Source organism: Equus przewalskii, chromosome 1 (assembly GCF_037783145.1).
Source record: "Equus przewalskii isolate Varuska chromosome 1, EquPr2, whole genome shotgun sequence".
In the NCBI taxonomy this organism is placed as follows: domain Eukaryota; kingdom Metazoa; phylum Chordata; class Mammalia; order Perissodactyla; family Equidae; genus Equus; species Equus przewalskii.
The window spans coordinates 92448699-92475617 of NC_091831.1; the positions used below are offsets into that span (position 1 = coordinate 92448699).

Sequence of the window (26919 nt, forward strand, 5' to 3'; positions counted from 1 at the left end):
AGGTTTCCCCACAGCACATAACGAAAAGGGCCCCAAACATAGGTTCTCTTTGCAATCAGTTTCCCTTACCCCATTTTCTTCTAGTGCTGCCAAGGGCTTGTTGATACTGTTGACAAACTTGTTGACATGCTCGAAGTGCTTTGTCATTTCTGTGGCTAAGACCATGTCGATAATACCCTGGCGCAGGGTCCGATAGTCATTCCTGTTTCAGACGACAAACAAGAAGATGCTACAGATTATTGTTCCAGACCAGATTCGTGAAACAATCTTATCTAGGACACATGTCCACTGCGACTAAAATTCGAGTATCACTGGAAGTCAGTCGCAGGACACACTTTAAAAGAATGTGGAAGTTATAGGTTAGTGTCTAGACCATACGCAAGAGGAACCTGAATAGAAGTTAAAATCAGAAGCTTATGGGCAAGACTTTATAGATGCAATGTTCACACTGTTGTCCTTCTGTAGCATAAGGCATACGGTTCTTAGAATAAAATAAGGTGGAATGTAGTGGAAGTGAACAAAACCAACTCTTTCCACAAAGACAGCTCTGTGGTCATGAAGAAGGTCCCCCACAATGAGGCCCTTGAGACTGAACAATTTTAGTGCCCAGAAACTTAGAGGCTAGACCCTCTGGCAGCAGAGAAAATCACAGCGAGTACTTGATACCTTTTCTTCCAGCCTTGTTTTTATTTACTTAAAAAAAAATTTTTTTGAGGATGTAAACCATATAATTAAAAATTCAAAAGGTACAAAGAGTATGAAATGAAATCTCTATTCAACCCCTTTTCTCCAGTCACTCTGTTCCTTTCCCTGGACACAACCAAAGTTATTAGGGTCTTGTGTATTTTTCCAGAGAGCTGATGTATATACAAGCAACTATAAATAAAATCTACTTGAACTCCACCTCTGAAATTCTAGAACATGGCAAAAGGGAGTTTTGTAAAATCAGGAATCTCCTTTACTAAAAATCCCATGTAGGGGCTGGCTCTGGGGCTGAGTGGTTAAGTTTGCGCGCTCCACTTTGGTGGTCCAGGGTTTCGCCAGTTCGGATCCTGGGTGTAGACACGGCATCGCTCATCAGGCCAACTGAGGCAGGGTCCCACATGCCACAACTAGAGGGACCCACAACTAAAGAACTAAAAAACATACAACTATGTACTGGGGGGCTTTGGGGAGAAAAAGAAGGAGAAAAAAAAATGGCAACAGTTGTTAGCTCAGGTGCCAATCTTTAAATAAAAAAAAAAAAAATCCATGTAAAAGTTTCCTTTAAAAATCCAAATTAGTAAGTACTGCTCACGACAGAACACTTTTTCCTTCTTCCATGTGATATTTATTAAGTCCTGACTATGTATTAAGCACCACACTAGACAACGAGGGTACAGACATGAATCAAAGACACATAGCACTGATCTTACAGAGCTTAAGAATCGAATCGGACATTAGACAAATAATGAAAAATGATTATTTAAAAATATGGTAGGTGCTATGAAGGAACTTGAGACTGAATAATTAGTGTGACAGTCAGGAAGGCTTCCTCAAGGAAGTGACGTGTGAACAGAGACAATGATGTGTGAACAGAGACAATGACGAGAAGTCTATTGGGCACGGGAGGGCAGAGTGGAGTGTTCTGGGCAGAGATGTGAGATGACAGCTTCTCTGAGTCTCTAAAAGCTTAAGATGTCAGCATTACACTTTGTCGTCGTGAAATGTCAGGACACAAAGGAGCTGAACCTTGAAAACATTGTGCTAAGTGAAAGAAGCCCGTCACAAAAGACCACATGTTGAGTATGCTTCCATTGATAGAAATGCCCAGAACTGGCGAATCTATGGAGAAGGAAAGTAGATCAGCGGCTGCCTAGGGCTGAGGGAGTTGAGGGGAGAATGGGGAGTGACTGTTAATGAGTTCGAGGTTCTTTTGGGGGTGACGGAAGTGTTGTAAAATTGACTGTGGTGACGGCTGCACAACTCTGAATATACTGAAAACCACTATACACTTTAAATGGGTGAACTGCATGGTGTGTGAATTATATCTTAATAAAGCTGTTAAAAAAAAAAAGACAGAGGAAGCAACATAATTCCCTACTCATTGTTCTTACCTTCCCAAGTTTTTAAAGATATTGCATTTATCGTCTCCAGTGGTCAGCTGGAAGGCCAAGGCTGCGTGGTGGCTCTCCAGCACAGCAGTGTCATTATACAAAATGGCCAGCTCGCTTCCAGCATTGCACAGGAAGGAGTTGGTTCTCCCAGGGTGGTCCACGTCGTGAACAGTGGCTGCAATGAGGGCAGCAGCCTCGTCAACCGGATCTAAAGTTTGCTGAAAACAAGAGATCTTTTAAAAACTGGGGCATGGCACTGAAAGCAAGGAAGCCATCTGTATCATTTTCTTTCTGCTTTATTACTTTAAGGTAAGAATAGTTCAGATTTCTGAGAAAAGCATATTGTTGAGCAAATCCAGTTTCCTATCTCTACTCAGAAATAGTTATATTGTAGCATATGTTAACTAGGAAACATTCTCTGATTCTCAGTCTCACCCAAGTTAAGGACTTACTACAATACAGGGTACCCTCAACAGACAGGAGTTAGCTCCTCATTCAGTCTGTCTCTAGACCCATCACAAAAAAAGGTCCTTAGTCTGAGATATTGACGTAGACTAACATAAACTGATATTACTAAATAAGAGAAATAATTTGTTAAAATATGCATGATTTACATTAACTGGGGGTTGGTCTAGTTTTCTCCCCCTTTCGGTGCTTTGTCAGGTTGATGTCAGGGCCTTATGAGTTTGGTCATGATCTGGAAGTCTTCCATCTTTTTCAAGGTTCTGAAAAGGTTTTATGTACCACGGAGCAGTTCCTTAAAGGGCTAAAGAACTCATCTGTCCAACTAGGTCAGGAGCCAGGTTTTGAAGAAATTATTTGATAGTTTAAAAACTGCTTCCATAGTATTGACCTCTTTTGGTTTTCTACTTCTAGCATTAATTTGATTTAACATATTCTTTCTTTCTTTTTTAAGAAACCATCTATTTTAAAGGCTTTTGAATTAGTACATAAATACATGGTACTTTCTTCTTTCATTTTCCATTCCAAATGTATTTCTGTGTTTTCTATATTTTGTGATTAGTTTGTTAGAACTTAATTTTCTTAGTTATTTCAAAGAACCATTTTGAACTATCATTTTGCTCTTCTCTTTCTTTAGGTGTTGATATATGTTTCTCATTTTGTTGTTTTCTAAATAAATCTGTTATTCTTGGTTTTATTTCCTTGTTTATCCCAAAACTATTCAAAATATTTTCTCATTTGTAGTGGCTAACATTTTTTTTTTTGACCTTTAGTTATAAAATTCTAGTTTTGTTGTATTGTAGTTAGAAAATATAGCCTATGAAATTTTGAAGTTTATCAAGACATTCATTGTGTCCTAGCATAAGATCATTTTTGGAAATATTTACGGACACTTGAAAAGAAGGTGTATATCTAATAAATCAGTCTTGTAAATTCATTTAAGTTGAAATTCAATAATTTTAACCTTAAATGGGTGAAATGTATGATATGAATTATATCTCAATAAATGAGATATAATTCATATCATACAGTTCTGTTAAAAATTAAGTTAGGGGCCAGTCCAGTGGCCAAGTAGTTAAGTTCGCACACTGCACTTTGGCGGCCCAGGGTTTTGCTGGTTCAGATCCAGGGCGCAGACCTAGCACCACTCCATCAAGTCACGCTGAGGCAGCCTCCCACATAGCACAACTAGAGGGACCTACAGCTAGGGTACACAACTACGTACTGGGGAGCTTTGGGGAGAAGAAGAAGAAAAAAAAAGATTGGCAACAGATGTTAGCTCAGGACCATCTTAAAAAAAATTCAGTTAGCTTTCTAAATTTACATTTGTATGTTATCTATAGAATATTTCAAAAGCAACAAATTGTAGCAAAAATTAGGTCGTCTTTATATGCTGCACCATACTGACACAGACGTTCCTCCTCTGCCATTTGTTTTTGTACTTTACAAAACAGTCCTCTCTCTGGACTCTAATTTTATCTACAGTGTTGGTCATGATCTTTCTTAAAAAAAAAAAGAGGGAGCAGGGAAAGGGCAACTGAAAGAGCCCACTCTGAGAAGGTCTGACCTTCGGGGTGAGGAATTAACATTCGCTCCACACATTCAGTTGCTAGACATCATCCTTTCCTGTTCTCCTCCATACAATGGACCCATGTTACAGATGAGGAAGGGAACTGGCAGGCACTCGCCCTTGCTCTGCCTGGCTGCCATGCCTGGTCCTAGCCACCCTGTGACCTTCCCTGGGTGCCAGGACATCAGGCAATGATGCCTCGCTGTCTCATTCCTTACGAGGCCCTGTTTTCTTAGATACAAAACCAGCAGTTTGATTCTTTTGCTCTCAAGTACTTCTAAAAGTGAAAGGGCCGTGCCACTGGAGCTCCCTGGACCCTCTGTGCTGCCTTATGATGGATGTTGAAGGAAACAACACAAATACTTTGGCAAATCTAGTTGCTGCTTCAAAAATTTCCCTAATGAAATAACTGACAACATGCAAGCTTTCTTAGGGAGCCTGTCTTGGGAGTGGGCAGTGAATAACTGTCCTTGAAAGGACCCTTTCTTCTGTGAGGCTCTCCTTACTGTGGCCTACTCCCATCCCCATCTCCTGCGGCCTCAGAGCTGGAGCTAAAGCTACTCAGCGCAGACCCTGAGCTGTTGTGACCGGCTACCAGTAGGTGCCACTGGCCACCGCACCTGCTATTTGGAGCCCTAGGGAGCCACTCAGTTAACAGTCCTCACCCTTCCTCCACTGCATCGACTTGGCTGAGCAGGGCAGGCACTGGGGATAGAAAAGGAGCTTGTTCTCAAAATAGAGCGGATGGACCAGTAAGTAGGCATCTAAGAGAGTAAAATCAGGAACATGCCTGGGAGGGTGTGGGAATTCAGAGAAGGGGCACCTAAGTCAGTGGGGGGTTGGAGGGCAGTTCAGGGAAGGCTTCCTGGAGGAAAAGAGGCCGACAACGATCCTTGAAGGACAGGTGGAGAGGTGAGGGAAGCTTCAGAAACTAGCGTGGTTTAGCCTGGCCCAAACGTGGCCTGTGTGTCTGGGGACTGTGGAGTCTTAAAGTTTCGATCCTGTAGGAGATGGGAAGCTGCTCCTGGGACCGTCACGGTCAGATGTGCTGTTTCAGAAAGCTCACGCTGGCAGCAATGTGAGTTCCTGAGGAGCAAGGTAGTCAGTTCTCGTCTGGCACCATCTAGATGAGACTGGGACAGCAGTGGGGCACTATGAGGAGGAGACGATTCTGAGGACATTTAGGGCTTATGGTAGCAAGGTCAGATGATCTATTAGATGTCGAGGGCTCGGGGAGAAGAAAGAACTGAAGATGACTCCAGCTTTCTAACTTGGGTGTGTGCTTGGATGGTGGAACTCTGGACCAAGTGGGTAACTCCGGGTGAGAGCAGTGCTGGGCGAAAATGATGAAGCTGGTCTCAAACCATGCTGACTTTCAGGGATAGGTGGGGGCCCTAAAGTGCCAATATCCAACAGCTTGTCTGTAGGTGCAGAGTGAGACCTCCAGAAGAACAGTCCTATCTTGTTCTTGCTGGCTTTCTCCCCGAGGACCAAATCCCGCTCCTTATACTCCCAGGGAATGGCTGGGGCCGTGTCATAAATGAACATATCAACTCCCCTGAGCACAGTGTGGCCTCCTGCCTGACTTCTTGTGCGGCCACACCCTTCCCAGGCCAGGCTGCACATGCGCCAGGACCATCCCTGAACAGTCACACTGTAGCAAGTCGGAGGAAGCAGGGCAGCAGCCTGCCCCACTGCCCCTGCCCATTAAGCACGGAGCGCAAACACAGCTCACCTTTATCCTCTCTCTGCAGAGAAAATAGGCAGTGGCATGAAGGACATCAGCAGAATGTGTAGAATTGTGGTAGGGGTTAGAAGAATGATAATTGGCTTCAATAATTTGTAACCACGATCTCAGTGTTGTCTCGGAGCAATTTAAAAATTCACAGATTCCAAAGCGAGCAAATATTTTGAGACCAAGATAAATCAAAGGCCTGTAGAGAAAAACATCCACAACGTTAAAACAAAGAATTAGACAAAATGTTTGGAGCCCTGAATGGTTTCAGCTCCAACAAGCAAATCCAAGCCAGACGTCAGAGAGTGTGCAGGGCAGCAAAGTGGAGCTTGTCAGCGGTGCTGGCCTCTCTGTTGCCCTTCCTCCTGCTCGCCAACACCAACCTCAGCTGGAGCCCAGTTCCAATCCTGGCCTCAGAGCTCTTGATCGATGCTCCCCACTGGCTGGGGTGAGGTTTGCTCACTCTGCCCTTCCTGACTCAGACTCCTACTTGCACTCAAAGTCAACATGTTGCCAGGCCAAACTTGTGCCACCTTCAACCCTATCCTCTCCTTTGGACTTGCCGGACCTATGTCATTAGCTAGATGTCATGCCTAGAAGAAAATAACAGTTTCTGATGACTGCATGTGAGCCAGACACTGTCACATGTTGTGTAATGGTTTCAACAATCTGAAATGTGTGATACAGTATGAAGAGATTTCCCCTGAGAAGGTGGCCAACTGGCCACCAAGTCAGGCCCCTCCTTGAGAAGTCACCTTGATCCTGGCCTTTGGCTTGGAAGGTCAGGAAACTGCTCTGCTGAGGCAGCATCTGGGGGTGAGTAGGCTCACAGGACTTGAACTGACCTGCCTCGGCCTGATTCACATGAGTGCAGTGTCACTAGTATGTAAACAGGTGCTTGAAGATTCATTTGCGATAGGAGTAGTATTCTCCACTGTCCTTGCCCCGGTTGGGTACATGGAAGAGAATGTATTGAGAAGGTTGACACACATTGAGCAAAGCGCAGGGGCTGTGTTGGGAGCACTTCACCCAGACTGGGATGACACCTGATGAGTTATCCCACGGCCCAAGAGAGCCACTTCTCCTGCAAGTGCCTTCTGTCTGCCAGGTTCAGGGCCTCTCGACCCTGAAGGGCAGCCCTGGCTGGCATCAGCTCTGTGGACATGTTTCTCCTGTGTGACAGGTCCATTGCACCCTTTGGTGAACAGCTCTTTTCCAGTAAGATGCAAGAGTGAAGATAAAACCCCAACCCCGCCCCACTCTGTGGTCACACCCACGTCAGGACAACTGGAGTTGTGGGTGTCCCCACGCCTGTCACCAATGCAGCAACCAAGATCTGCGGATGGCTCTTATCAAGTGTGTGTGTGTGTGTACATTTCTAGGCTCTGAGTGGGGCTCTTTGCTGCTATCTCAAAATATCACTACCTACAGGAAAAATTAATATCCCTATTTTACAGAAAAAAAACCTCTGCTACTTGGAGAGGTTAGGTCACTGCCTGATTTCACACTTTCTGTCAGCCTGCTGTCGCTGCAGGAGTCGTGACCAGGCAGACTCGCCCCTGGCTTCTCACGGATGCCCTCGCTGAGGCCTAGGCCCTGCTACTCTTTCGGGAGCCTCGCTCCCTGAACAGAGACTACTCTGTGCAGAATCCACATTCCTTGCGTGGCTTTCTCCACACAGGCCCTTGGAACTGAGCTTTCTGTCTGCTGAGCTCCACATGGCCTCACCTTTGATGAGTGGCAGCCTCCAGTTCAAAGATATCAAAGTGCCAGCACTCTTCATTCTCCATGGCCCGAGCTATCCGTGGTGGGACATCATGAAGGGAGATGGGAGTGATCATACTGCTTGAAACCTGCTGAAGATCTGTGACGTGATGAAATTGGGGGACAAAATTAACAGGCTTTACAGCATGAACTCTTCCTTAGGGAGGACAGTGCTGCTTCAGGAGACAGCTGCTTGGCTTCTGAGGTTTTGTGACATACTAAGAAACTGCTTACTGATGAGAAAAATTATCTGAAAACTCTTATCTGAAAAAGTTATTTCATCACTTAAGCTGGACTGTAATATTAACAGTGATCCAAAAAATTAAAAAGGAAAAACTTACTTTTGGTTGAAAGAACATACTCATTCCCAGATAGTCTTCGCAAACCATCCTGATAAAAATCAAGGAAATAAGAAAAAGAGAAGTCACAACTATTCTTTACTTCTCGAAAACTCCAGGACAGCGGATCCCGGAGGACAGCTGGGGGCAGCCCGTCCATCAGTGCACCCAAGCCTCCTCTGCGAGCATCACTGTGTTCAACCACTGAAGTCAGTCACCTACCGAGCACACAGCCTGACGCCGGGAGGGACTGGCTCAACACATGGGCGGGGGCAGCACCAGGGAGGGAGCCTGGGAGAGGCCCCCAGAGCACAGCGGTCCTGCTGGCACTCAGGACCAGGTCGGTTTCTCAGGGACAGTGCTCCTCTGCCCTCAACCCTTCTCCACCATTTTCCTGCCACCCTCCTCGCCCTAATGGACACCAGGCTCCCTCTGCAAAACCAGATTCTTCCTTGCCCTCCAACTGCCCTTGCTCTGCCCAGCTGACTCTCGGGGTGAGAGCTGCCCCCAGACCACACCCTTTAGCGGCTCTCCGCTCTGCCCTGCTCCCCACTGTGCCTCTCTTCTCCCCTTATCCCCACGACTCTATCCCACCTCATCGTCATCATTTCCATCCCTCACCTACAGGCTGGGGGAGCCTGAGTCTCAAATAGGCAAGATCACAGTTAGACATCATCATCAGTGGGAATCACTCCACTCTTCAGATGACTGCCTAAAACCTTATTTTTAAGAAATCATGTGACTTCAGAAAACAGGAACTGGGCGGGGACCTGAATTTTGGACCAAGACAAATGGTGACGGGTAGCGATGGAATGATCTGTTTTCCACAAAGTTTTCTTCCCTTGTGAGACCTCTACACTAGACTGGGCTGGAGGAGGCATCCAGGACCCCTCAAGAGCCCAAGGCATGAAGCCCCCTTCTGATGAAATGGTCCCAAGCCATTCTTTCCCACGACGTCACCAAAGCTGTGAAAGATGCTTTGGAGGGAAACCATGCCCCATTCCCAGTGCCTCTTTGAACATATACAGTCTTTCTGTTTTATAATTTGATATGGAACATTTCATATATTTTTCTTTTTTTCTGCCCCAGATTTCAAAATCTTTAAAAAAATTAAGTTTTATTTAAATAAATTATGCATAGAACTCCTAAACAAAAATGGAGAACCAGCTCAGAGACTGTCTAGAATATGCTCCTCCATTCTCTACTTCAAGCTGAGGTCCCCCGGGGCGGTAGGCAGCAAGTGGATGACGGCTCTGGCCAGAACAGCTGAGCCAGGCGAAGGAAGGGTCTAGGCTCTGACTGAGCCCCACACACAAAGAGCTCTGTGGAGGCCAGACCACAAACCAACCAGCTCAGAGAAAACAAACAAGGGCAACAGCCTCTAGCCAGCAGCCTGGTCCAACATACTTACAGACATTAAGCCTCCAACGAGGTCACTGGCATGAGGATCATCATCCTTAGCACCGAACTGCGGTGAATATAATTCAGTGGTTCTTAGAATTTCCAGCACACGGTCTAAGGCTTCTGTCACAGGCATGGGACTGCTTTCCTGGGCAGCATTGATAATATTGATTACCTACAATATGGAAAGAAAAGACTTGCATTTCATAACCTTAAAAACAATGGGAAAGAAATCCAGAGAGTTGGGCTGGCACCAGTGCTCAATGCTAACTTAAGACTAGTTAAAATGTTCATGTCACACATCCTCTCTCTTTAGAGGAGGCAGCTCCATACAATGGCGGGGGGAGTGGGGCATTATTATTGTTGTGGGTTTCTGTTTCATCTCATTGGAAACAATCAACTGGGAGAACAAGGGACTTCCATGCTCAGTGGAGACGGACCACAAATGGCTTCTTCACCTTGGTGATGGGTGCCTCAATCGTCATGGAATGTATCCGGGCCATGGAGGAGTGTCGTCTCTGGCTGGAAACTGTGGAGAGATCACATCATACAGAAATCAGGGTACACACAGCCTCAGGCACCCGTCTTGACAGCCCAGGAGTCCAACCTCTCCCCGCCACCCGCCTCAGTGTGCTCAGCTACATAATGAAGGGGTAAAGATGCGGACTACATGGTCCTTCTCATCCTAACAAGCCTGGGATTTGGGCATCACCAACTCCGCTTCCTTCAGTTCTAGGCAACAGGATGCACGTGCCCCGACAGTCTGAACTTCTGATGTCACAGGTCAAAGAGGAAACAATTCAGCGAGTCAAGGGCAAACAGTTAGCCTCTTTCTGTGTTTATAACAATAAGGCTTTATAATTCTTCAGCTTGCTGCTATCCAGGAGTAAAACCGTTCTGGAAGACAATGCCACACAGGCTCTTTGTTTCACATATGGCAGGAGTGATAAATGCAACACATCATTAACTGAAATACATGAATATTTGGTTAAATTTTTCAAAGCACCTTTTGGTGATTCCACTGTTACGCTCAATCTAGACTGGTTAGGTAAATACGCTAAATGAGGCAGGAAGCAACTCCTAAGCTCTAAGGCTCTACAGTCTGTTAATGTTTTGTTGTCCTGTCAAGATAGGGTTCCTCTGGAGTGGGGGAAGCCTGGGCGGTGTACAGGCGGACAAAAATATTCACATAGAGTTCTGTGTAGCTCTCTGAAAGCCCCACTGTCCAGCCAAATGCTGTTTACCAAAAACCTGAAAGGACCACAGACTGTTCTACGGCCTGACACATCAGCCTCATTTTACCAAAGTGAGGTCAGAGAGAAACACTGTGCAAGATTAACCAACTCAGGGGCTTTCAAATGCCTTAAATTTCGGGAACCAAGAAAACTCCTTAAATCTAATTTTGGTGACCAGCATATGGTTGCCAACCTTCCATTTTACCCAACAAGGTCACTAAACCAAAAATAAAAAACATTCTTTTATCACTATGTCATAAAAGGACTTGTTCTTATTTAAAAATATAATGAAAGTGACATATGCTTATAAAAACCAAACAATTGTGTACATGCGATAAGGTAAGAAAAAGAAAGAAAAGGTATAAAGATTGTTGAGACTGTGTATGTAGAAAGTCCAAAAGAATCTATAAATACTACTCTTATAATCAATGAGTAGGTTTATCAAGATTATTAGGTACAAGGTCAATACATAAAAGTCAACTGTATTTCTATATACTAGCAACAAACAATTAGAAATTGAAATAAAAAACATCATTATGATAGCATCAAAAAACATCAATATTTAGGAAGAAATCTAATGAAAGATGTGCAAGATTTATAGACTGAAAATGCTAAACATTGCTGAGAGAAAAGAAAGACCTAAATAGAGACAGAGAGCATATTTACCATTTGGAAGAGGCAGTGTTATTGAGATTTCAATTTTCCCCAAGTTGATATATAGGTTCAAGACACTCCAGATAAAATCCCAGGAATTGCGTGTGTGTGTGTGTGTGTGTGTGTGTGTGTGTGTGTGTGGGGGCGCGTGCGCGCACTAACAAGCTGATTCCTACTGTAATATGGAAATGCAAAGGACCTAGAACAGCCAAGATAATCTTGGAGAAGAAGAAGTTTACACTACCAGCTATCAAGACTTACTATAAGGCTGCAGTAACTGACGATGGCATTGATGCAAGCATAGACTAACAGAACAGAGTCCAGAAACAGACCATACATTTACAGTCACTTGATTGACAATAATGGTGCTATTGTACAAGATGGTTTTCCCAATATGGTGATAGGCCAACTGGATTGCCATGTGGGGGGAAAATTCATCCTTGATCCCTACCCTCACCAGATATAAAAATTAATTTGAAATGGATCACAGACCTAAAGTGAAAGATAAAACAAGAAAGCTTCTAGAATAAACATGGGAGGCTATCTTCATAACCTTGGGACAGAGAAAGATTTCTTAAAACAGGACACAAAAAAGCACTAGCTATAATAGAAAACACTGATAAAATGAACATTATTAAAATTAAAAACCTCTGTTCATTAAAAGACCATTAAGAAAGTGAAAAGGCAAACCACAGACTAAGAAAATGTATTTGTGATACATATATCCAATAGAGGACTCATAACTAGAATATATAAAGAATTTTTACAAACCAGCAAGAAAAAGATAACCCAATTATAAAAATGGGCAAAATATTTGAACAGTACTTCACAAGAGGATATCCAAAAGGCCATAAGCATATGAAAGGGGTGCTCAACCTCATTAGTCATCAGGAAAATTAAAATTAAAACCACATCTACAAGAACGGCTAAAATTTAAAATGCTGGTATAACCAACTGTAGAAGGATGCAGAGCAACTGGAACTCAAAGATTAGTGATGGAGAGTAATATGGTACAACCCACATTGAAGAGCTGTTGGCAGCTACCCAAAGGCCCAGCAATTCCACTCCTAGGTAGGAGACGAACACACACCTCCACAAAAAAAGACTTGGATAAAAACATTTACAGCAGCCTTATTCTTAACAGCCCCAAAGTGCAAAGATGAACACAGATGTGCATTAATAAGGGAATGGATAAACAAAATGTGGAATATTCACACAATGGAGTATACTCAGCAATAAAAAAGAATGAACTACTGCTATGCCTAACAACATGGATGAATCTTAAAAACACTCCAAGGAAAGAAGCCAGACACAAGTGCATACTATACAATTCCCGTTTTATGAGGCACAGGGGACCAAATTAATTTATGGTGGTAGAAATCAGTGGTTGCCTTTACGTGCTAAAAGAGAGGGGGTGTGTGTGTGTGTGTGTGTGGTGTGTATTTTCTGTATCTACATTGGGTGGTGGTTACTGGAGTGTATAGAATTGTCAAAACTCACTGAACTGAACATCTAATATCTGAATTTTATTGTATGTAAGTTATAACTCAAAAAAGGTATTAAAACCCTAAAACACTTAAAAACATAGAAATGGACAAAGTCATCCAAAGGATGAACAGAAGCTAAAGTGTGGTGAGTGAAGGCAGTTGTGGGCATAAGTGACCACACCCGGGCCCGGCCCTGCTCTGCCCAAGGACTGTAATAGCAATGGCCTCAATGCAGATGATGACGGCAGCTCAGTTATCCTCACAGGACCTTCTGAGGACAGGGTACATCCTCTTTTTATGGGAGGGAAACAGAGGCACAGAAGTCCACCCCCAAGGCTGCACAGAGAGTAAATGAAGCCGGGATTTGAGTCACGGTCCTTCTGAGGCCAAAGCCCATACTCCTCCACGTTGCCACCAACTGCTTCCCTGCTGGTGCCACCCGACCTGCCCTCACAGCAGGGGTGGGATCTGTATAGTCTTTCCAGTGCGAGGCACAAATGGCATGTCATCTGATCCTCATAACAAACCTGTGAGGGACGTGAGGGCAGGCACTGGATCTCCAGTGTATAATCAGAGTTGCTATTGCCTTGGAAAGTTTTGGCTTTTTATCTAGTAATAACTAACTCCATACTTTCCAATTCATCTTTGGGCCAAAGAAAATACACAGCAGTAATATTTGCCTCCAGACTATCTATCGATAATGTTCATTACGTTTTAAAAACTATTAGATCATTCAGGCCACATATCCACATAATCTTTAAAAAAAATTCCAAATACAGCTTAAATAATATTTGCTTAATAAGAGTCTTCCACATTCCAAAATGCAGCTCACCTCCTCACCCAAAGGTAGGCCCCATGGCAAACTGCAACCCACAATAGCATATATCATTAAGAATTTCCAAATGCATTCCTCATACAATTACAGCAGATGAACCGACATCTGCTGTCACAGTTTAGAAAATCAACCATAGAATAGATAGGAAAATGTACCTTTTCTTTTTCCTTATTCCCTGACTCCATCAAAGGGCTCGGAATGGAGCCCAGTGGCAGGAGTTGCGGGAGATGAAAAAAGGGACTCAGGTTGCTGGACGCCCTCCCCTCTTCCGAACTGGAGGTGGGCAGTGACATGGAGACAAGATGGGGAGCGAGTGGCAGGCCACATGTGTTCAGCACTGAGAGGATATTTTTCTCCTCCTGTCTTTGTCACCTACCTTCACTTGCTCGAGAGGCAACAGCTCTGACATCTAGTGAGCTTTTTCTCCTGTCTTTATGTTTGCCTGACTGATTATCTGTGGAGACAAATTATAAATCACCTCTTCAAAGGGATTTTAACAACATGTTAGGAAAATTACCAATCTAAAATTTTTTAAAAACAAAACTTAAGAATCAGAACACCATTTAAGATGCCACCAAAAATCAACACAGTGCACAGAGATGAAGACTATAAACAATTAGGTTTTAAGGGGGCTGACTTTCTCAAAATGTCCCACCTGTAACAGTCATAAACAAGTTCTTTACAGTTTCTAGATGACATAATTACAGAGTCCACAACATAAAGTAAAAACTAGCAGAAATGAACTCAGAAGAATTCTTCCTATTATACTTCTATATAACTGAGTAAAATGATGGGAAAATTTTGATCCCCATCCACACTTGCCCCAAAGGAAAAAAAAAATCTTATGTATTTTTCTATATACAAGCTCTTAAATATCCCAGGGAATAACGTGCCTCTCTTTTTCAGGGTAGTACAGGGAACACTGCTTTGGGGTATATTTCAAATGACAGTTTATCTTTGTTCCCCTCTGACCCACTTTCTGTGAACGGCACCCATGCTCTTTCAGGCTCCAAATGGGTGTCTCTGACTCGTCTCTCTCCCTGACCCCATGGCAGTCAATGACAAGGCAGAGTTGACCTTCCTTCCTGTCCCCTCCTCTGTGCACCTGCTGGGTGCCATGCATGGTGCTGAGCCTCTCCAACCTGTCCCCACTTCACAGATGAGGAAACTGGGAGCTGCTGTGCTGAGGAGTGAACACAGAGCTGGCTCTCTAGCTCAGGTCTTCTCACCTGCAGGTCGCTATCCCCTCTGCCTTCTCTTGGCTGCCTCACCTGGAGTCCCTGCTCACAGACAGGATCTCAATGAAGGCCCTTGGTACTCCTTCTCCCCATCGAGAATCTTCTTCACTTGCTCTTTGCTACATTCTCCTCTACACGGGCACTCACAGTGAACTTTCAAGGTCAATGATGATCTCCTTGTTGCTACACCTGAAGGATATGGTCCAATTTTTACCTGACTTGACTTAATTATGATACTAGGCACAACTGTTCACTCTTTCTGGAAACTCCTGGATTACAAAGTCCATGCGCTCCTGGTTTTCCTTCCTACTCTTACTATTCCTTCCTAGTGTTCTCCATCCTCTTCCTCGGCCCCCCTGGTATTCCCAAAGATTATGCCCTTAGCCATTCTTCTCTTCTCAGACAACACAATCTCCTCAGATCTTATTTCTTCCTAATGCTTTAACTAATTCCTGTGTTGTTGTCTTTCCCAGGCCTCTCTCCTGAGCTCCATACTTATATCTTAACTGGCCAGTGGTCACCTCCATTTGGATATCTCTCAAGCACTTCAAATGAACTCGTTATCCAAATGAACATTGTCTTCTCCCAAATCCACTCCTTATTCTAGGTCACTGAACAACATCTACCTTTTTGCTTAAGTTGGAGACAAGTTATCCACGACTCCTTCTCCCTCCCCTCTCTCAACTAGTCAGCTAAATCTATGGATTCTATCTCCTAAATACCTCTTATCTATCTCTGCTCTGTCCCTGTGCTAGATCAGACACTCGTCAACCTCCTCTGGATTATAACAGCCTCCTCATTGGTCCCCCAGCCTACAACCTTGCCCATTTCCATCCATTCTTTACGGGCAGCCAAGTGATCCTTCTAAAACAAAAATCTCACCAGATCATTCTCCCAATTAGAACACTTCAACGGCTCATCACTGCTTTCAGAATAAGACTGAAGCTCCTTAGTGTGGCTTCCAGAGTCCTGCGACATCAGAACCTCCTCTCTCCAGCCATCAGGAACTATTTATGATGTGCAGGCTCACTGCCCAAACCTTTATGCCTTGGTACAAACTGCTCACATTCCTTTGGGAACATACCTCTTCCATGCCACCTTCTTCATCTGGTTAACTCAATCCACTTTGAAGATGCAGCCAAGGTGTAGTTCAGATATCTTAACCTTTGGGAAATCTTCCCCTAATGCCTCCCCAGCCCCCACAACACTGCCAGTAATCACTCGCTTTACTGTCTTCCTCACCAGCTGTGAATGACATGAGTGTGGAAATAGTTTTCCTTTCTCTCTCCTAGGTGACCAGCACTGCCCAGCATGTAACAGACGCTCCAGAGACACATCACTGCTTCTCCAAACACCTGCATACTCCTGTGCACAAACGAAAGCACCACTAAATATAACCACTCTGGTTCCATGCCTCCCTGGCTCAAAGCCCTTCAGCACCTCAGAGATGAAGAGTAACTTGCTGGCAGTCAAGGACAGGAACAGCCTGCTTACAACAGCCTGCCTTTCATCTCTCACTTGTGTTGACCACACTGTGGGCTGTGTCAGCACCACTGCTCCCCCCTCCATCTCAGGAACAGCCTTGACATCTGCTCCCGACATATGACGCTGTACCCTCTCCAAATGCTCACTCCTTCAAATCACACCTCCTCTCAACCACACACAGACCCAGTGTGTCTCCTTCCTCCGAGCTTCGTGCAGACTGATGTCCACACAGCTGCCTCCTAAGAGTGGGCTGTGAACTTACTGGCTGTTCCTTCATTCTTCTCCCTTTCATCAACTCAACAAACATTTACTGGCACCTACCATGCACCAGGCCCTAAGCCAGGCATTAGGGATGGGAAGATGAATAAGGCATGGTCCATGTCCTCAAAGGGGGTGGTCTAGAGGGGAACAAGGCAGGTGAACTAAGAGGGAGAGCAGTGATTTTGAAGTGCAGAAGGAGCCCAGAGGAGGAAGTGGCAGACTCTCTGCGGGAGAGGGGCAGAGAGGAGAGGAGCTATGACTGGTAGCTGTAGCCAAGAAGAGAAAGGCACTTCCAGGAGGAGGAAACTGCTGTGCAGATGAGCAGAATGTGGCTGGAGAGAGGCAAGAAGCAGAGTGCGTACCAAGGATGGGGCTGTGGTAAGAGAGGAAGGAGATGAAGCAGGCTTTAACGTCTACTTAACATTTTAAAGTTATTTTAATTCTATGTAACTAGTAGATCTTCCACTCCCAAGAGCCCTGTTAAGATCACTGCTCCCCCTGAGTCCCTACAGCATTTTGTGGCTGATTCTTAAACTTGTCCTGCTACTGGCAAGGCCTTTCCTGACCACCTCCTTGTCCCCTGACTGCCCTCCCCTCCCCAAGAAACACAGAATGCAGGTTTCTTGCAAGCAGACGTTCACGTTACCTGGCACGTGGTGGCTGTGCACTGAGTTTTGGCTGAATGAACGAATTCCACATCCTGCTTCCCTACCCATCCCTGAAGTGTCTGTTACTGCAGGGTTCCAGCCTTAGCGCTCAGTCTTCCTGCCTCCTTCCTTGGTCAGGAGAGCTGGCCGAGGGCCCAAGGCTTTGGCTATCTCCATATGCCACCAGGCATCTCCCCTGGAACGTTCCAGGCACCTCAGATATACCAAGTTCAAATCTAAATTACCATCCTTCCCCTGTACAAACCTGCATTCTCCTGCACTTATTTTCATTAATGTTATCCAGTGGCCAAGCTAGAAAATCTTGCTGATATTCTCAAGTCTTTTCTCTTTATCCCGCATTTTAAGCTGGGTCCCAAGTCCTACTGATCACACCTAACTATCTCTTGATTCCAGTCGCTCAACTGGTCTCTTTGTCTCTTTTCTCCACACCATCACCGTGACTATCTTTCTAAGTGGCCCTTTTTCACTTACCTATTTAAAGACTCTCCTGGCCCTCCTGTGCTTGTAGGATGAAATCCAAACTGGCCTGACCCAGCCTTGCCTGTCTTGATGCCTCTGTGCATGCTGCTCCTCCCTCCAGGAATGCTCTTCCTGTCCTCTGGCTGCCTCCTCCTCCTCTTCCAGACACCAGCTCAACCATCATCATCACTGGGAATGTCCCCCAGCTTCCCCCAGTGTGGTACTACAAAGTACAGCGTATTCAATTATTTCTACCTTCCATCAGCCAGCGAACTCCATGTTCACTTCTGTGTGCCTAAAGGCATGCTCAGGGCCTCATCCAGACCAACTCAAGCTTTGTAAGACTGGGCAGTTGTCACATTTAGTGTCTTCGCTAAGACATAGTACCATGTGGAAACAACACATGGGCCAGGAAAAGGGGTACATGGCTGGGAACTTTACTGTTTTTCTGGGCACCCAGAATCTGAATCCCCTTTCCAGTGACTCCCACTACAAGGGAGGAGGCCAGAGACTCCCCTACTCCACTCCCTGTCAGCGACAGGGGAGCAGGTGACGTGGGCCCAGCCAAATGAGAGCTTGCCCCCAGGAGTCTGAATTAGAGCGAGTGAGGCCAGGGACGAAGGGTGTGAAGAAGCCACTCTGTCCATGGTGGTGGCATCGACATCCTGTGCCAGGCCTCAGCAAAGCCAGTGCTGCCAGCGGCGGCCCCAACCACGCTCCTAGGGCATGCTGAGGGCAGTGGGGACAGTCGTCCAGCTTTCCTTGCTTCCTGCTTTTTTTCTCAGACTGGTTCTTCAGCTTTCTTGTCCAATCTGTGAGCCACCCATTTCCTTCTGAAGAACTCTTTTTCTGCTTAAGAACAGATTTTTGTTGTGTGTAACCAAGGACCCTGGCTGATCCACGGTCTGTGATAGCTCCACTGCCCTCCCAAGGCAAGAGTCAGCTGAGTTTTTTGGACATAAAGCTGCTGAGGGGGAAGGAGACTAGACGGCCAGCCAGTCATCTGGGTGAGATGAGGAAGACTCCTGAGCGGGTGGTGACCCAGTAAAAGGACAGAATGGCCAGGACAAACGCGGTCTGGGAGATTCTTCCTTTGCCTAACATCTTCTACGACTATGTCACTGATTCTGCCTTCCAGTCCAGCTCTGTCATTTCCTGGCTGTCCAACTCTAGGCTGTCATTTAACCCTCTGAGCCTCAGTTTCTTTCTCTGTAATAAAGGAATGTTAGTAACAGCCACGTCTACCTCACAGGGCTGTTCTGAAAATTAAAAAAAAAAAAAAAATCCAAGTCAGTCCTCCATGACCCTGCAGAGCAGGGTTTCTGTGGGAGGCCGTCTGCTGCTTCCACTCCAGACTGCACCGCTGCAGTCTGGCTCCTGCCCTCACCACTCCCCTGAACCTGCACTGCCTCAGGCCACAAATGAGCTCTTGGATGCAACCGCCAAGGTCTCTCTCCACCTCTGGCTCTGCACTCCCGAGATTCAGCCCTGACCACTCTCGATACCTCCCCGTTCTCCCGTCCCTTGATTTCAGTGACACCCTCCAGGTTCCCACTCCCTCTCGGACCCCAACGCAGGTGGTCTCCAGGAACCTGCCTTCCCCCTTTTCCCTGCCATGTCTTCCTTGGTAACCTCAAAGTCTCCACTCGCCTTTACCATCCAAGGCTCAGTCTCATCAGTTCCACATCTGAGTCACTTGCCAGTGCTTTGCTGCCAGCAAACTTACATCTCTAGTCCTAACTTCTCCACAGAACACAGGAACGAGGGCTCTGGTGCCCAGCAGGCAGTCAATAGAAGTTTGTAGAATGAACGAACAGATGAGTGAATACACAAACCCAGAACCTCACAAGTAGTGCTTTCTACATACATCTTCCTAGCCCTATCACCACACCCTAAATCTCCAGGCTTAAAAACGACCTTTACAACTAGTCTTTCTTGCTCTCCTCTCTCTGGTCTCACACCATCACCACATCCGGCCTCTCCTCTCTTCCTACTGTGGTCACCTTATTATGTGCTGGCCATTGTTTTCTCTCCTCTAGACTATGGCAACGCTGGTGTTCTTGGGCCCCCTTCCACATACTCTGTTACACACATGCTCTAAGAGCTTCTTAGCACTCAGATGTCATCATGCTACTCCCCTGCTCAAAAATCTGCAGACTCCCAGTGCCTGCAGATGAAACTCCTAATTTCCTACCTAGCATCTAAGGATCCTTCGTGATCCCAACTCCTCTTTCCACACTGACCCTTTATACCCGTTAAAATTTAATCCTTGCTCTTTCTAGAGCACACTCTGTACTTTGCCTCTTCTGTGCTTGTTTTTATTTCTGGAATGCTTTTCCTTCCACATCCCTTTTCTTATTAAAATCCACCTCTCCCTGTCTGGAACGTTCCCTCTTCCTCTGAGTCACCTTGGCACCACTGGTCCTTCCTCATCCATAAGTGACCACTTCTTATCACTTGCTTTGTGTCCTTTGGGATCAATATGTCTCTCTTCTTTTCAGGTTAAAGCCTTGATTGCTCTTGGGTGTCCACAAGACCTGTCCTGGCACATGCTTCAGGCTTCTTGGAGTCAGCCATTTGGATGCAAGTGCCAGCTCAACCATTTCCTCTGTCTTTGGGGAGATTATTTAGCCTTTCCATTTCCTTATCTGTAAAAAGGGAACTTCATCTATAAAATGCCTACCTCATTGGGTTACTGCAAGGCTTCATTTAAATTAATTGTAAATTAAATTAACTAAGTTAAGCACTCAGTACAGTATACAGTAAACGCCCAGAGAGCCACCTGGGGAACATTCCTACAATGGACGGCTGAACGCGGTGGTGCTGCAGAGAGCACCTCGGCAACAGCGGGAGGGATGGAAGACGAAGTCATCTCCCTGGAGGTCCTTACAGACAAGCCGGGCAGCCAGAGCACTCCTGGGCGTGGCAGGGTGTGCTAACATCCATGCAGGCTTGATGGAGCACCTCTGGCCGAGGAGCTGGAGTGGACCTGCATCATCACAGCCCGGGCCCTCACTGTGAGGGCCCAAGTAGGAAGGCAGCTTGCTAAAGCCATGACATAACACTTGAAGGAAGCAGGCGATTCCAGGTCAGGGAAAAACTGCAATAACGCAGATTCCTTTGTGGGGAAGATTAGATTGTGGGGAAGAACAGATAGTGTCCAAGGCACGGTAAGTAGACGGCTACAAGGTGAGGCAAGTCTGATGGGGTCCAGCTACCTTCCTGTAGGCTGACAGCGACTACTGACAGGAGATGAAGACGTCCCTGCTAAAGTACTGTAGTCTGACCCCTAACACTGTTGCCTTTTGAAGCATAGATAAGGCCAACAAACCAGCCTTCACTCAACGTGTCTTCACATAAGTTCACGCATTTGAGGTGACCAGTTTTCTCCCCACAAGCTGAAACCCACCCCAGGACACCTGTCAGCAGGCCCACAAGTGCTCAGGTCCTTTGACTCATAAACCTGCCTGGGGAGTTAGGGAGACAAATGTTGCCATGAGTAGGAAAATACAGTCCGACTGTGCACCAGGCAAGCTAGTCAGAGTAAAGGTTTGTTTTTATTCTATTTTTTTCAAAAGTTCAATGAACCCTAAGAATGAATATAGGGCACCATACCTGTATGACTGTCAGACTGAACACATTCAGTTATTTTCTCAGCCTAAAAATGAATTTTAAAAGCCATTAGTTCTGATTGCCTAGTTATGCAATAAGAGAAATCTTGCTGGGGTGCACCTGGGTCCCGAGGGCTCTCCTTACATACCTTATTGTTGCCATTGCACACTCTGATAATGGACACATAGTGTCTAATTTTTCTGCAAGTAGAAAACAATGCATTATTTCTCTCCTGGCTCTCTATTGTGATGGATATGCAGCTAATTTTTTCATGATGAAAAGAGCATCTCTTTCACAACACACAAAATGCTTTGAGGAGAGCATTTCTATTGTTCATGGCTAAGGCCACCAATAAAAGAACAAGAGTCTACAAATGGCCCCCGGTGTCTGTTAGAAGATAAGTTGACTCCTCAGTAAAAACAAAATTCTTCCAAGTCATCACAACATACAATAAAAAACACCTATTTTTAAGAAAGGTACTACATGTGAACTAACCAAAAGCCTTTAATCCCTTAACAAGTTTTCATTTTCACAACACTTCATAGTGATGCTCTTCCTCAAGTTCCAACAAGCAGTCTGCTCAGTCATTCACGGAAACAGCCCAGGCCACCCTGGGGGCCCGGCTTCGCATTAACTTGGTTAGCTGGGAGTCTAGAACAAAGCAAGCACGGCTTATCTCAGAAGCTGCTGACTCTCCTCACTTCTTTATTGTTCCTTTGATTTTTTTCAGTTTTTCCCCTTGATAATCAAACCCCTATGTAATTATCACAAAAAATTTGGAAAGGACATAAAAAGGCAAAGAATGAGAACAGAGAGCCCACACAGATCCGTCTCCCTGAGGCCATCGCCAACTGGCAGCAAAGCCTGGTGACCAAGCACGTGAGCCATGCAGTCAGCGCAGAGGTCTGCAGCCCAGCTCCACCAAGCACTGGTGGCCGAACCCAGGGCCAAAACCTCACCTCTCTGAGCCTCAGTTTCCTCATCTGTAAGATGGAGATGATCCACAGTGCCGACATCACAGGTCTGTGGGTAGGATGAAGTGAACTGATGTCTACCAGGCACTGGGAGCCTGCCCAGGGTGGGAAGGTCTTGACAAATGGTAGCAGCCGTTACAACCACACGGCCGCACCTCCTCCTGTTCTTTTTTCCTTCTTTCCTTTTCATGATTGAGACCATAAACTGGTATGATTTTACATTTTGATTTTTGTACTTATCATTCACATTTCTCCTTGTAATTTAATTTTCTATGATCATCATTTCTAATGGTGGCATATTTTATTGTTTTTCCTATATTTAAGATAGATTCTGAGACAAACCATATGAAATTTTTAGGCTCCTGATATACACTGCTTTCCAATCTATAGTCACATCTGTTTTATATGAGTCTCCATTAATGGTAGTATTTAAAATATTTTTATCCAATTTGATAGGTCTATATAGAATTAACATGCAGGCCATCAAATTAGACAGAAATCTTTTAAATATAGTGAGTTCGCCAGTTAGTGTTCTCATCACTGATTTAAATACTTTAGTCTCTTGTGTGTCTATGCAGCTTAATCAAGACTGTCCTGAGTCTGGTGGCCCTGGCTGCCAGCTTGAGGGCCAGGCAGGAGTCATGAGGAAGCCACCCCGGAAGGCCATTCTTTGATGACAACTGACCTTGTTACAAGTCTGTCTTCTAAATTTCTGCATGCAGTCCTTGACTGACTTAAGTATTCAAAGCAATCTGCAGTAAGGCAAACATGGCACGTTGATTGAAGTACTTGTCTCTTCCACTTACCCTCCCTGTCCAACGACAGGTATTATCTTCACATTTTGTTGTATGTTATCTCCGTTTTTCTTTTTGGCATAGTAAATTCCTTGCCACTCCTATAAATGGAATTTAAGTATCATTATACTTTGTGTTCAAAACATAAGCCCAAGAACATTTTCCTCTTCAGGTTCTGATTCATTTACCATTGCTAAAGCCATTAGGATAAAAAATTATCCTAACCCCAAACACAATTTTAGGTAATCTGACAATTCTTTCTCAATCTCCCAAGTCCATCTCCTCCTGGATTGCTGACAAAAGCCAGGCCACCACAGTCTAAGTGGTCATATGTCTTTGGCAGCCGTCTGCTGGCAGAAGAGGCCCTGGGCCCATGAACGAAGAGCACTCCCTTCCTTCAGTGCACAGGTTCCTCCGCTCTGAACTCCCACCTGCTGCAGCGAGGGGCAGGAGGGCAGGGCTCTGCCCCTGCATGCGGAAGGGGGAACACCTCAGGACAAGGCCAGAGAAACAGCCATCAGTGGCCACTAGCATGGTGGGCTGCTACCACCCTCTGGGATATGTGAGGGTTTCGGTCCCTTTGCAGGTAGGGTAGGGATGATGAGGTAACAGCCAGGACCGGGCTCAGGTAGAACAAATAGGCGAGACTAAAAGTCAGGGCTACAATTGCATTAGTCATGTTCTCCTGATCAGACAGAGTATAGGGAATCTTTAAGGATGGCACTGGAGTCTGGGAGAGCAGGTGTGTGTGGGACATGACCGCAGTGAGAGAACAGGGGCTGCAGATGGCTCCCTGACTCTTGGGGTGGTAGGGAGAAGGCTGGGATGGAGGTGGGTTTTCTCACCACCTAAAAGGTTCTAAATTCCTCCAAGAGTCACCAGGGTCCTTAAGCTATACAAATCCCTAAAACCCACTGGAGGACACTGAACCCCTAGGGTGTTCCATAACCTTCTTGACCTTCCAGAGTTGCTTAGGACCTAGAGCTGACCCAGGCGGGAAGTGGATCACCATGGCAGGCTTGGTGGCTTAGTTCAAGTCTCCTGTCCAGAGACCCTTATACAAGGTCAGTTCTGAAATCCTCTATGCTTGGGGGGTGGTGACCTGCATGCAAACGCCAATGGCAAAATCTCATCTTCAGACTCCTCTGGGAAAGTGGATCCAAGAGAAACCAGGACACTGACAGAAGCAAAGGATGGTTACTGATGCTTCCTGCTGTACTTGTGAAAACAACAGGTACCAAGAAAGGACTGAATTAAAACCCAGCCAGAGAGCCCAGCTTGGTGCTTACCTACCCCAGAGCAGAAGGGAGGTGCAGGCCTCACCACAGCTCCGCGGAGACTGGCCTGTGCCTGAAACAGACCAGGACTAACCAAACACGGAGCCCTCGGCAGGAGTGGGCAGCCTGTCTTCCATACCCACAGCCCACGCGTCCACCTTAGAAGGCTCCAGCAGACAGGCCCAAGAGTCACTACTGAAGCTCACCAGCACGAGAAATATGAGAAACCAGGACGCTGTTTGCAAAAACTTGTGAATGTACCAAACACCACTGAACTGTATACTTTGAATGGGTGAACTGTTTGGTATGTGAATTAAAAAACAAGAGAGAGGGAGAAATACAGGAAGCCAATTTAATCAATCAAGTAGCACCTTAAAAAATACATGCAAGATTTTGGGGCTGGCCCAGTGGCAAAGTGGTTAAGTTAGCGTGTACCACTTTGGCAGTCTGGGGCTCGTGGGTTCAGATCCCAGGTGTGGCCCCACGCACTGCTTGTCAAGCCCTGGTGTGGTGGCATCCCACATACAAACCAGAGGAACACTGGCACAGATGTTAGCTCAGTGACAATCTTCCTCAAGCAAAAAGACAAAGACTGGCGATGAATGTTAGCAAAAGAAAAACTATATATATATAAATTTTTTTCCCCAAGATTTTCTCCTCCAATCTTTCTGAATAGATGTGAGCTGCTGGATTCCAATGAAAGGTGTAAGAAGCCACTTCAGCCAAAGCTGAACAGTCCAGCTAAAAGAGGACAACTCAGCGATGACTTTACTTGGATAACAGAGTTGCCCGTAAGTTTTCCAGTCACCAATGGAAGCAAAAAATATTTATTTTCCGCAGATCATATTTCTTATATTTAAGATAGGTAAATATCTTCTGACACGTTTTAGTTCCTGCGAATAACAAAGTACTACCTTAGAATGCTGTTACAAACATTAAATCTCGTAATGAACATAAACTCTTAAAAAAGTCACATGGCAAACACTCAGTAAACGGCCTGTTTCTGGCACAGGGGGTTTTGCATAGGCCTCTCTCTCCAAGCTGAGCTCCCCTCAGAACTAAGGCCCGCACCGTCCTCCTGCTCCAGGGAAAGCTGAGCACCGAGCTGGGCTTCTCTGACTACTCAAACAGCCCCTTCTTGGGGCCTGTTGTCTTAAAAATTAAATCATCATCATCTGGCTGTCCCATCCCAGGGCCAGCACAGCGCCTGCATGTGGTAGACAGTCAAGGAGCACTTGGAGCTTCTGTTTGCTGAATGGAAAAGGTAGGCCAAGGTCAGACTACAGAAGCCTGGTACCAGGCTAAGGGAGGTGAACTCTATCCTGAGGGAGTGACAGGACCACAATGATGATTTGCTGAGACTAATCACTCACTAGTGTAGGGTGGACTGACTGGAGGTGGAGGGTCATGGGACAGGGAGACCTAACCGGATTCAGCCACCACAATCCCAAGGTGTAGGAAGAAGGCCCTGAACAAGGGTAGGCCCAGGCTGTGGACACTCAAAGGCAGAGGCTTAACAGACATCAAGGCTTGAGGATGGATTTGATAGAGGAGACCACCAAGTAGTGAGGAACCAAAACCATTTCAGGAATTGAAGTCCAGGCAACTGTGAGGATGGGCAATGAGAAGAGGCAGCAAATGGGGGAGAGGTTTTCTATTAACAGGAGATGAGAGAAAATCCTTGTTAAAAAAGTTGATTTCAAGATGACAGCAGGATGTTGAATCAGACCTCAGAAAGGAGGCTGGGGCTAAAACTGGGGAAATGTGAGACATCAATGCAGAGCAGGAAAGATGCCTCAACCACCAAGGAGCTTTCTGAGGAACACAGAAGGGGACAGAGAGCCCTGGTAAACCTGGGAGAAAAGAGATGGAAGAAGAGGAGAGGCGGTGAGCGGGGAAGCAGAAGGATCACAGCAGCTGAGGAAGGTGAAACTTTGCAAAAGCTAAATGGCTGTCAGCCGTACGTCACCGTCACAGGCAGGCATCCGGGCCGCCAGCATTCACTCAGAGCCTGCAAAACACAATTTCTAAGGGAAAAAATTCAAAACTTCTAAAAGAAAAGAGGCACTGCAAGGCTCAGGTATCTGAGCAGATGGGAGACTACGGGTTCTAGAGCACTAAGAGAGAAGTCTGGGGGAAGAAGAAACGCAGGAGAGTCAAGAAGGATATATAGAGAGAGATGCAAAGAAGCACAAGTGTGAGGGCTGAAAATCAAGGCATCTAATAGGACGAGTTTTAGCCAAAGGAGGAGCCACTGGCTGAAAACAACAGGTAGAGGGGGCTTGTGGAGAGTGGTGTTTGCAATATTCTCTGCTGGAACATCATCAGAATTTCCCCTCTGCCCCCAAGAATATCCTACTGAACAGCACACTTGGAATTGGACACTCCAAAGCCCCTTACCTCTGTCATCTAACCACTTCCTAAGTCTTTATTTGGGTTCCCAGGGCATGTCTGAACTCTCTCCACTGCCCACGGTACCGCCACTGCCCAGGGCTGACTCCTCAACAAGCCCTTCTTCTCCCTAGGGAGGCTCACTCAGAAAGGCCACATATTCTTTCACCTCAAAAACTGCCC

General features: G+C 45.7%; 1 protein-coding gene across 10 annotated transcripts in view; it reads right to left on the reverse strand.

Moving 5' to 3' along the window:
• The window catches only part of PDE8A (phosphodiesterase 8A), a 137796-nt gene that overhangs the window by 13086 nt on the left and 97791 nt on the right, over positions 1 to 26919 (reverse strand). For 8 of the 10 annotated variants that reach the window (XM_070570608.1, XM_008512673.2, XM_070570635.1 and 5 more), the window contains 11 exons: positions 23081 to 23169; positions 21449 to 21500; positions 21304 to 21346; positions 13954 to 14031; positions 9825 to 9895; positions 9377 to 9541; positions 7969 to 8017; positions 7592 to 7727; positions 5864 to 6062; positions 2097 to 2314; positions 70 to 202 (listed from right to left, as the gene is read on the reverse strand). In XM_070570608.1, coding sequence (XP_070426709.1) covers positions 70 to 202; positions 2097 to 2314; positions 5864 to 6062; positions 7592 to 7727; positions 7969 to 8017; positions 9377 to 9541; positions 9825 to 9895; positions 13954 to 14031; positions 21304 to 21346; positions 21449 to 21500; positions 23081 to 23169 — 1233 coding nt within the window. The remainder of the gene's footprint in view (positions 1 to 69; positions 203 to 2096; positions 2315 to 5863; positions 6063 to 7591; positions 7728 to 7968; positions 8018 to 9376; positions 9542 to 9824; positions 9896 to 13953; positions 14032 to 21303; positions 21347 to 21448; positions 21501 to 23080; positions 23170 to 26919) is intronic. The other 2 variants (XM_070570618.1, XM_070570591.1) reach the window with 1 other exon arrangement.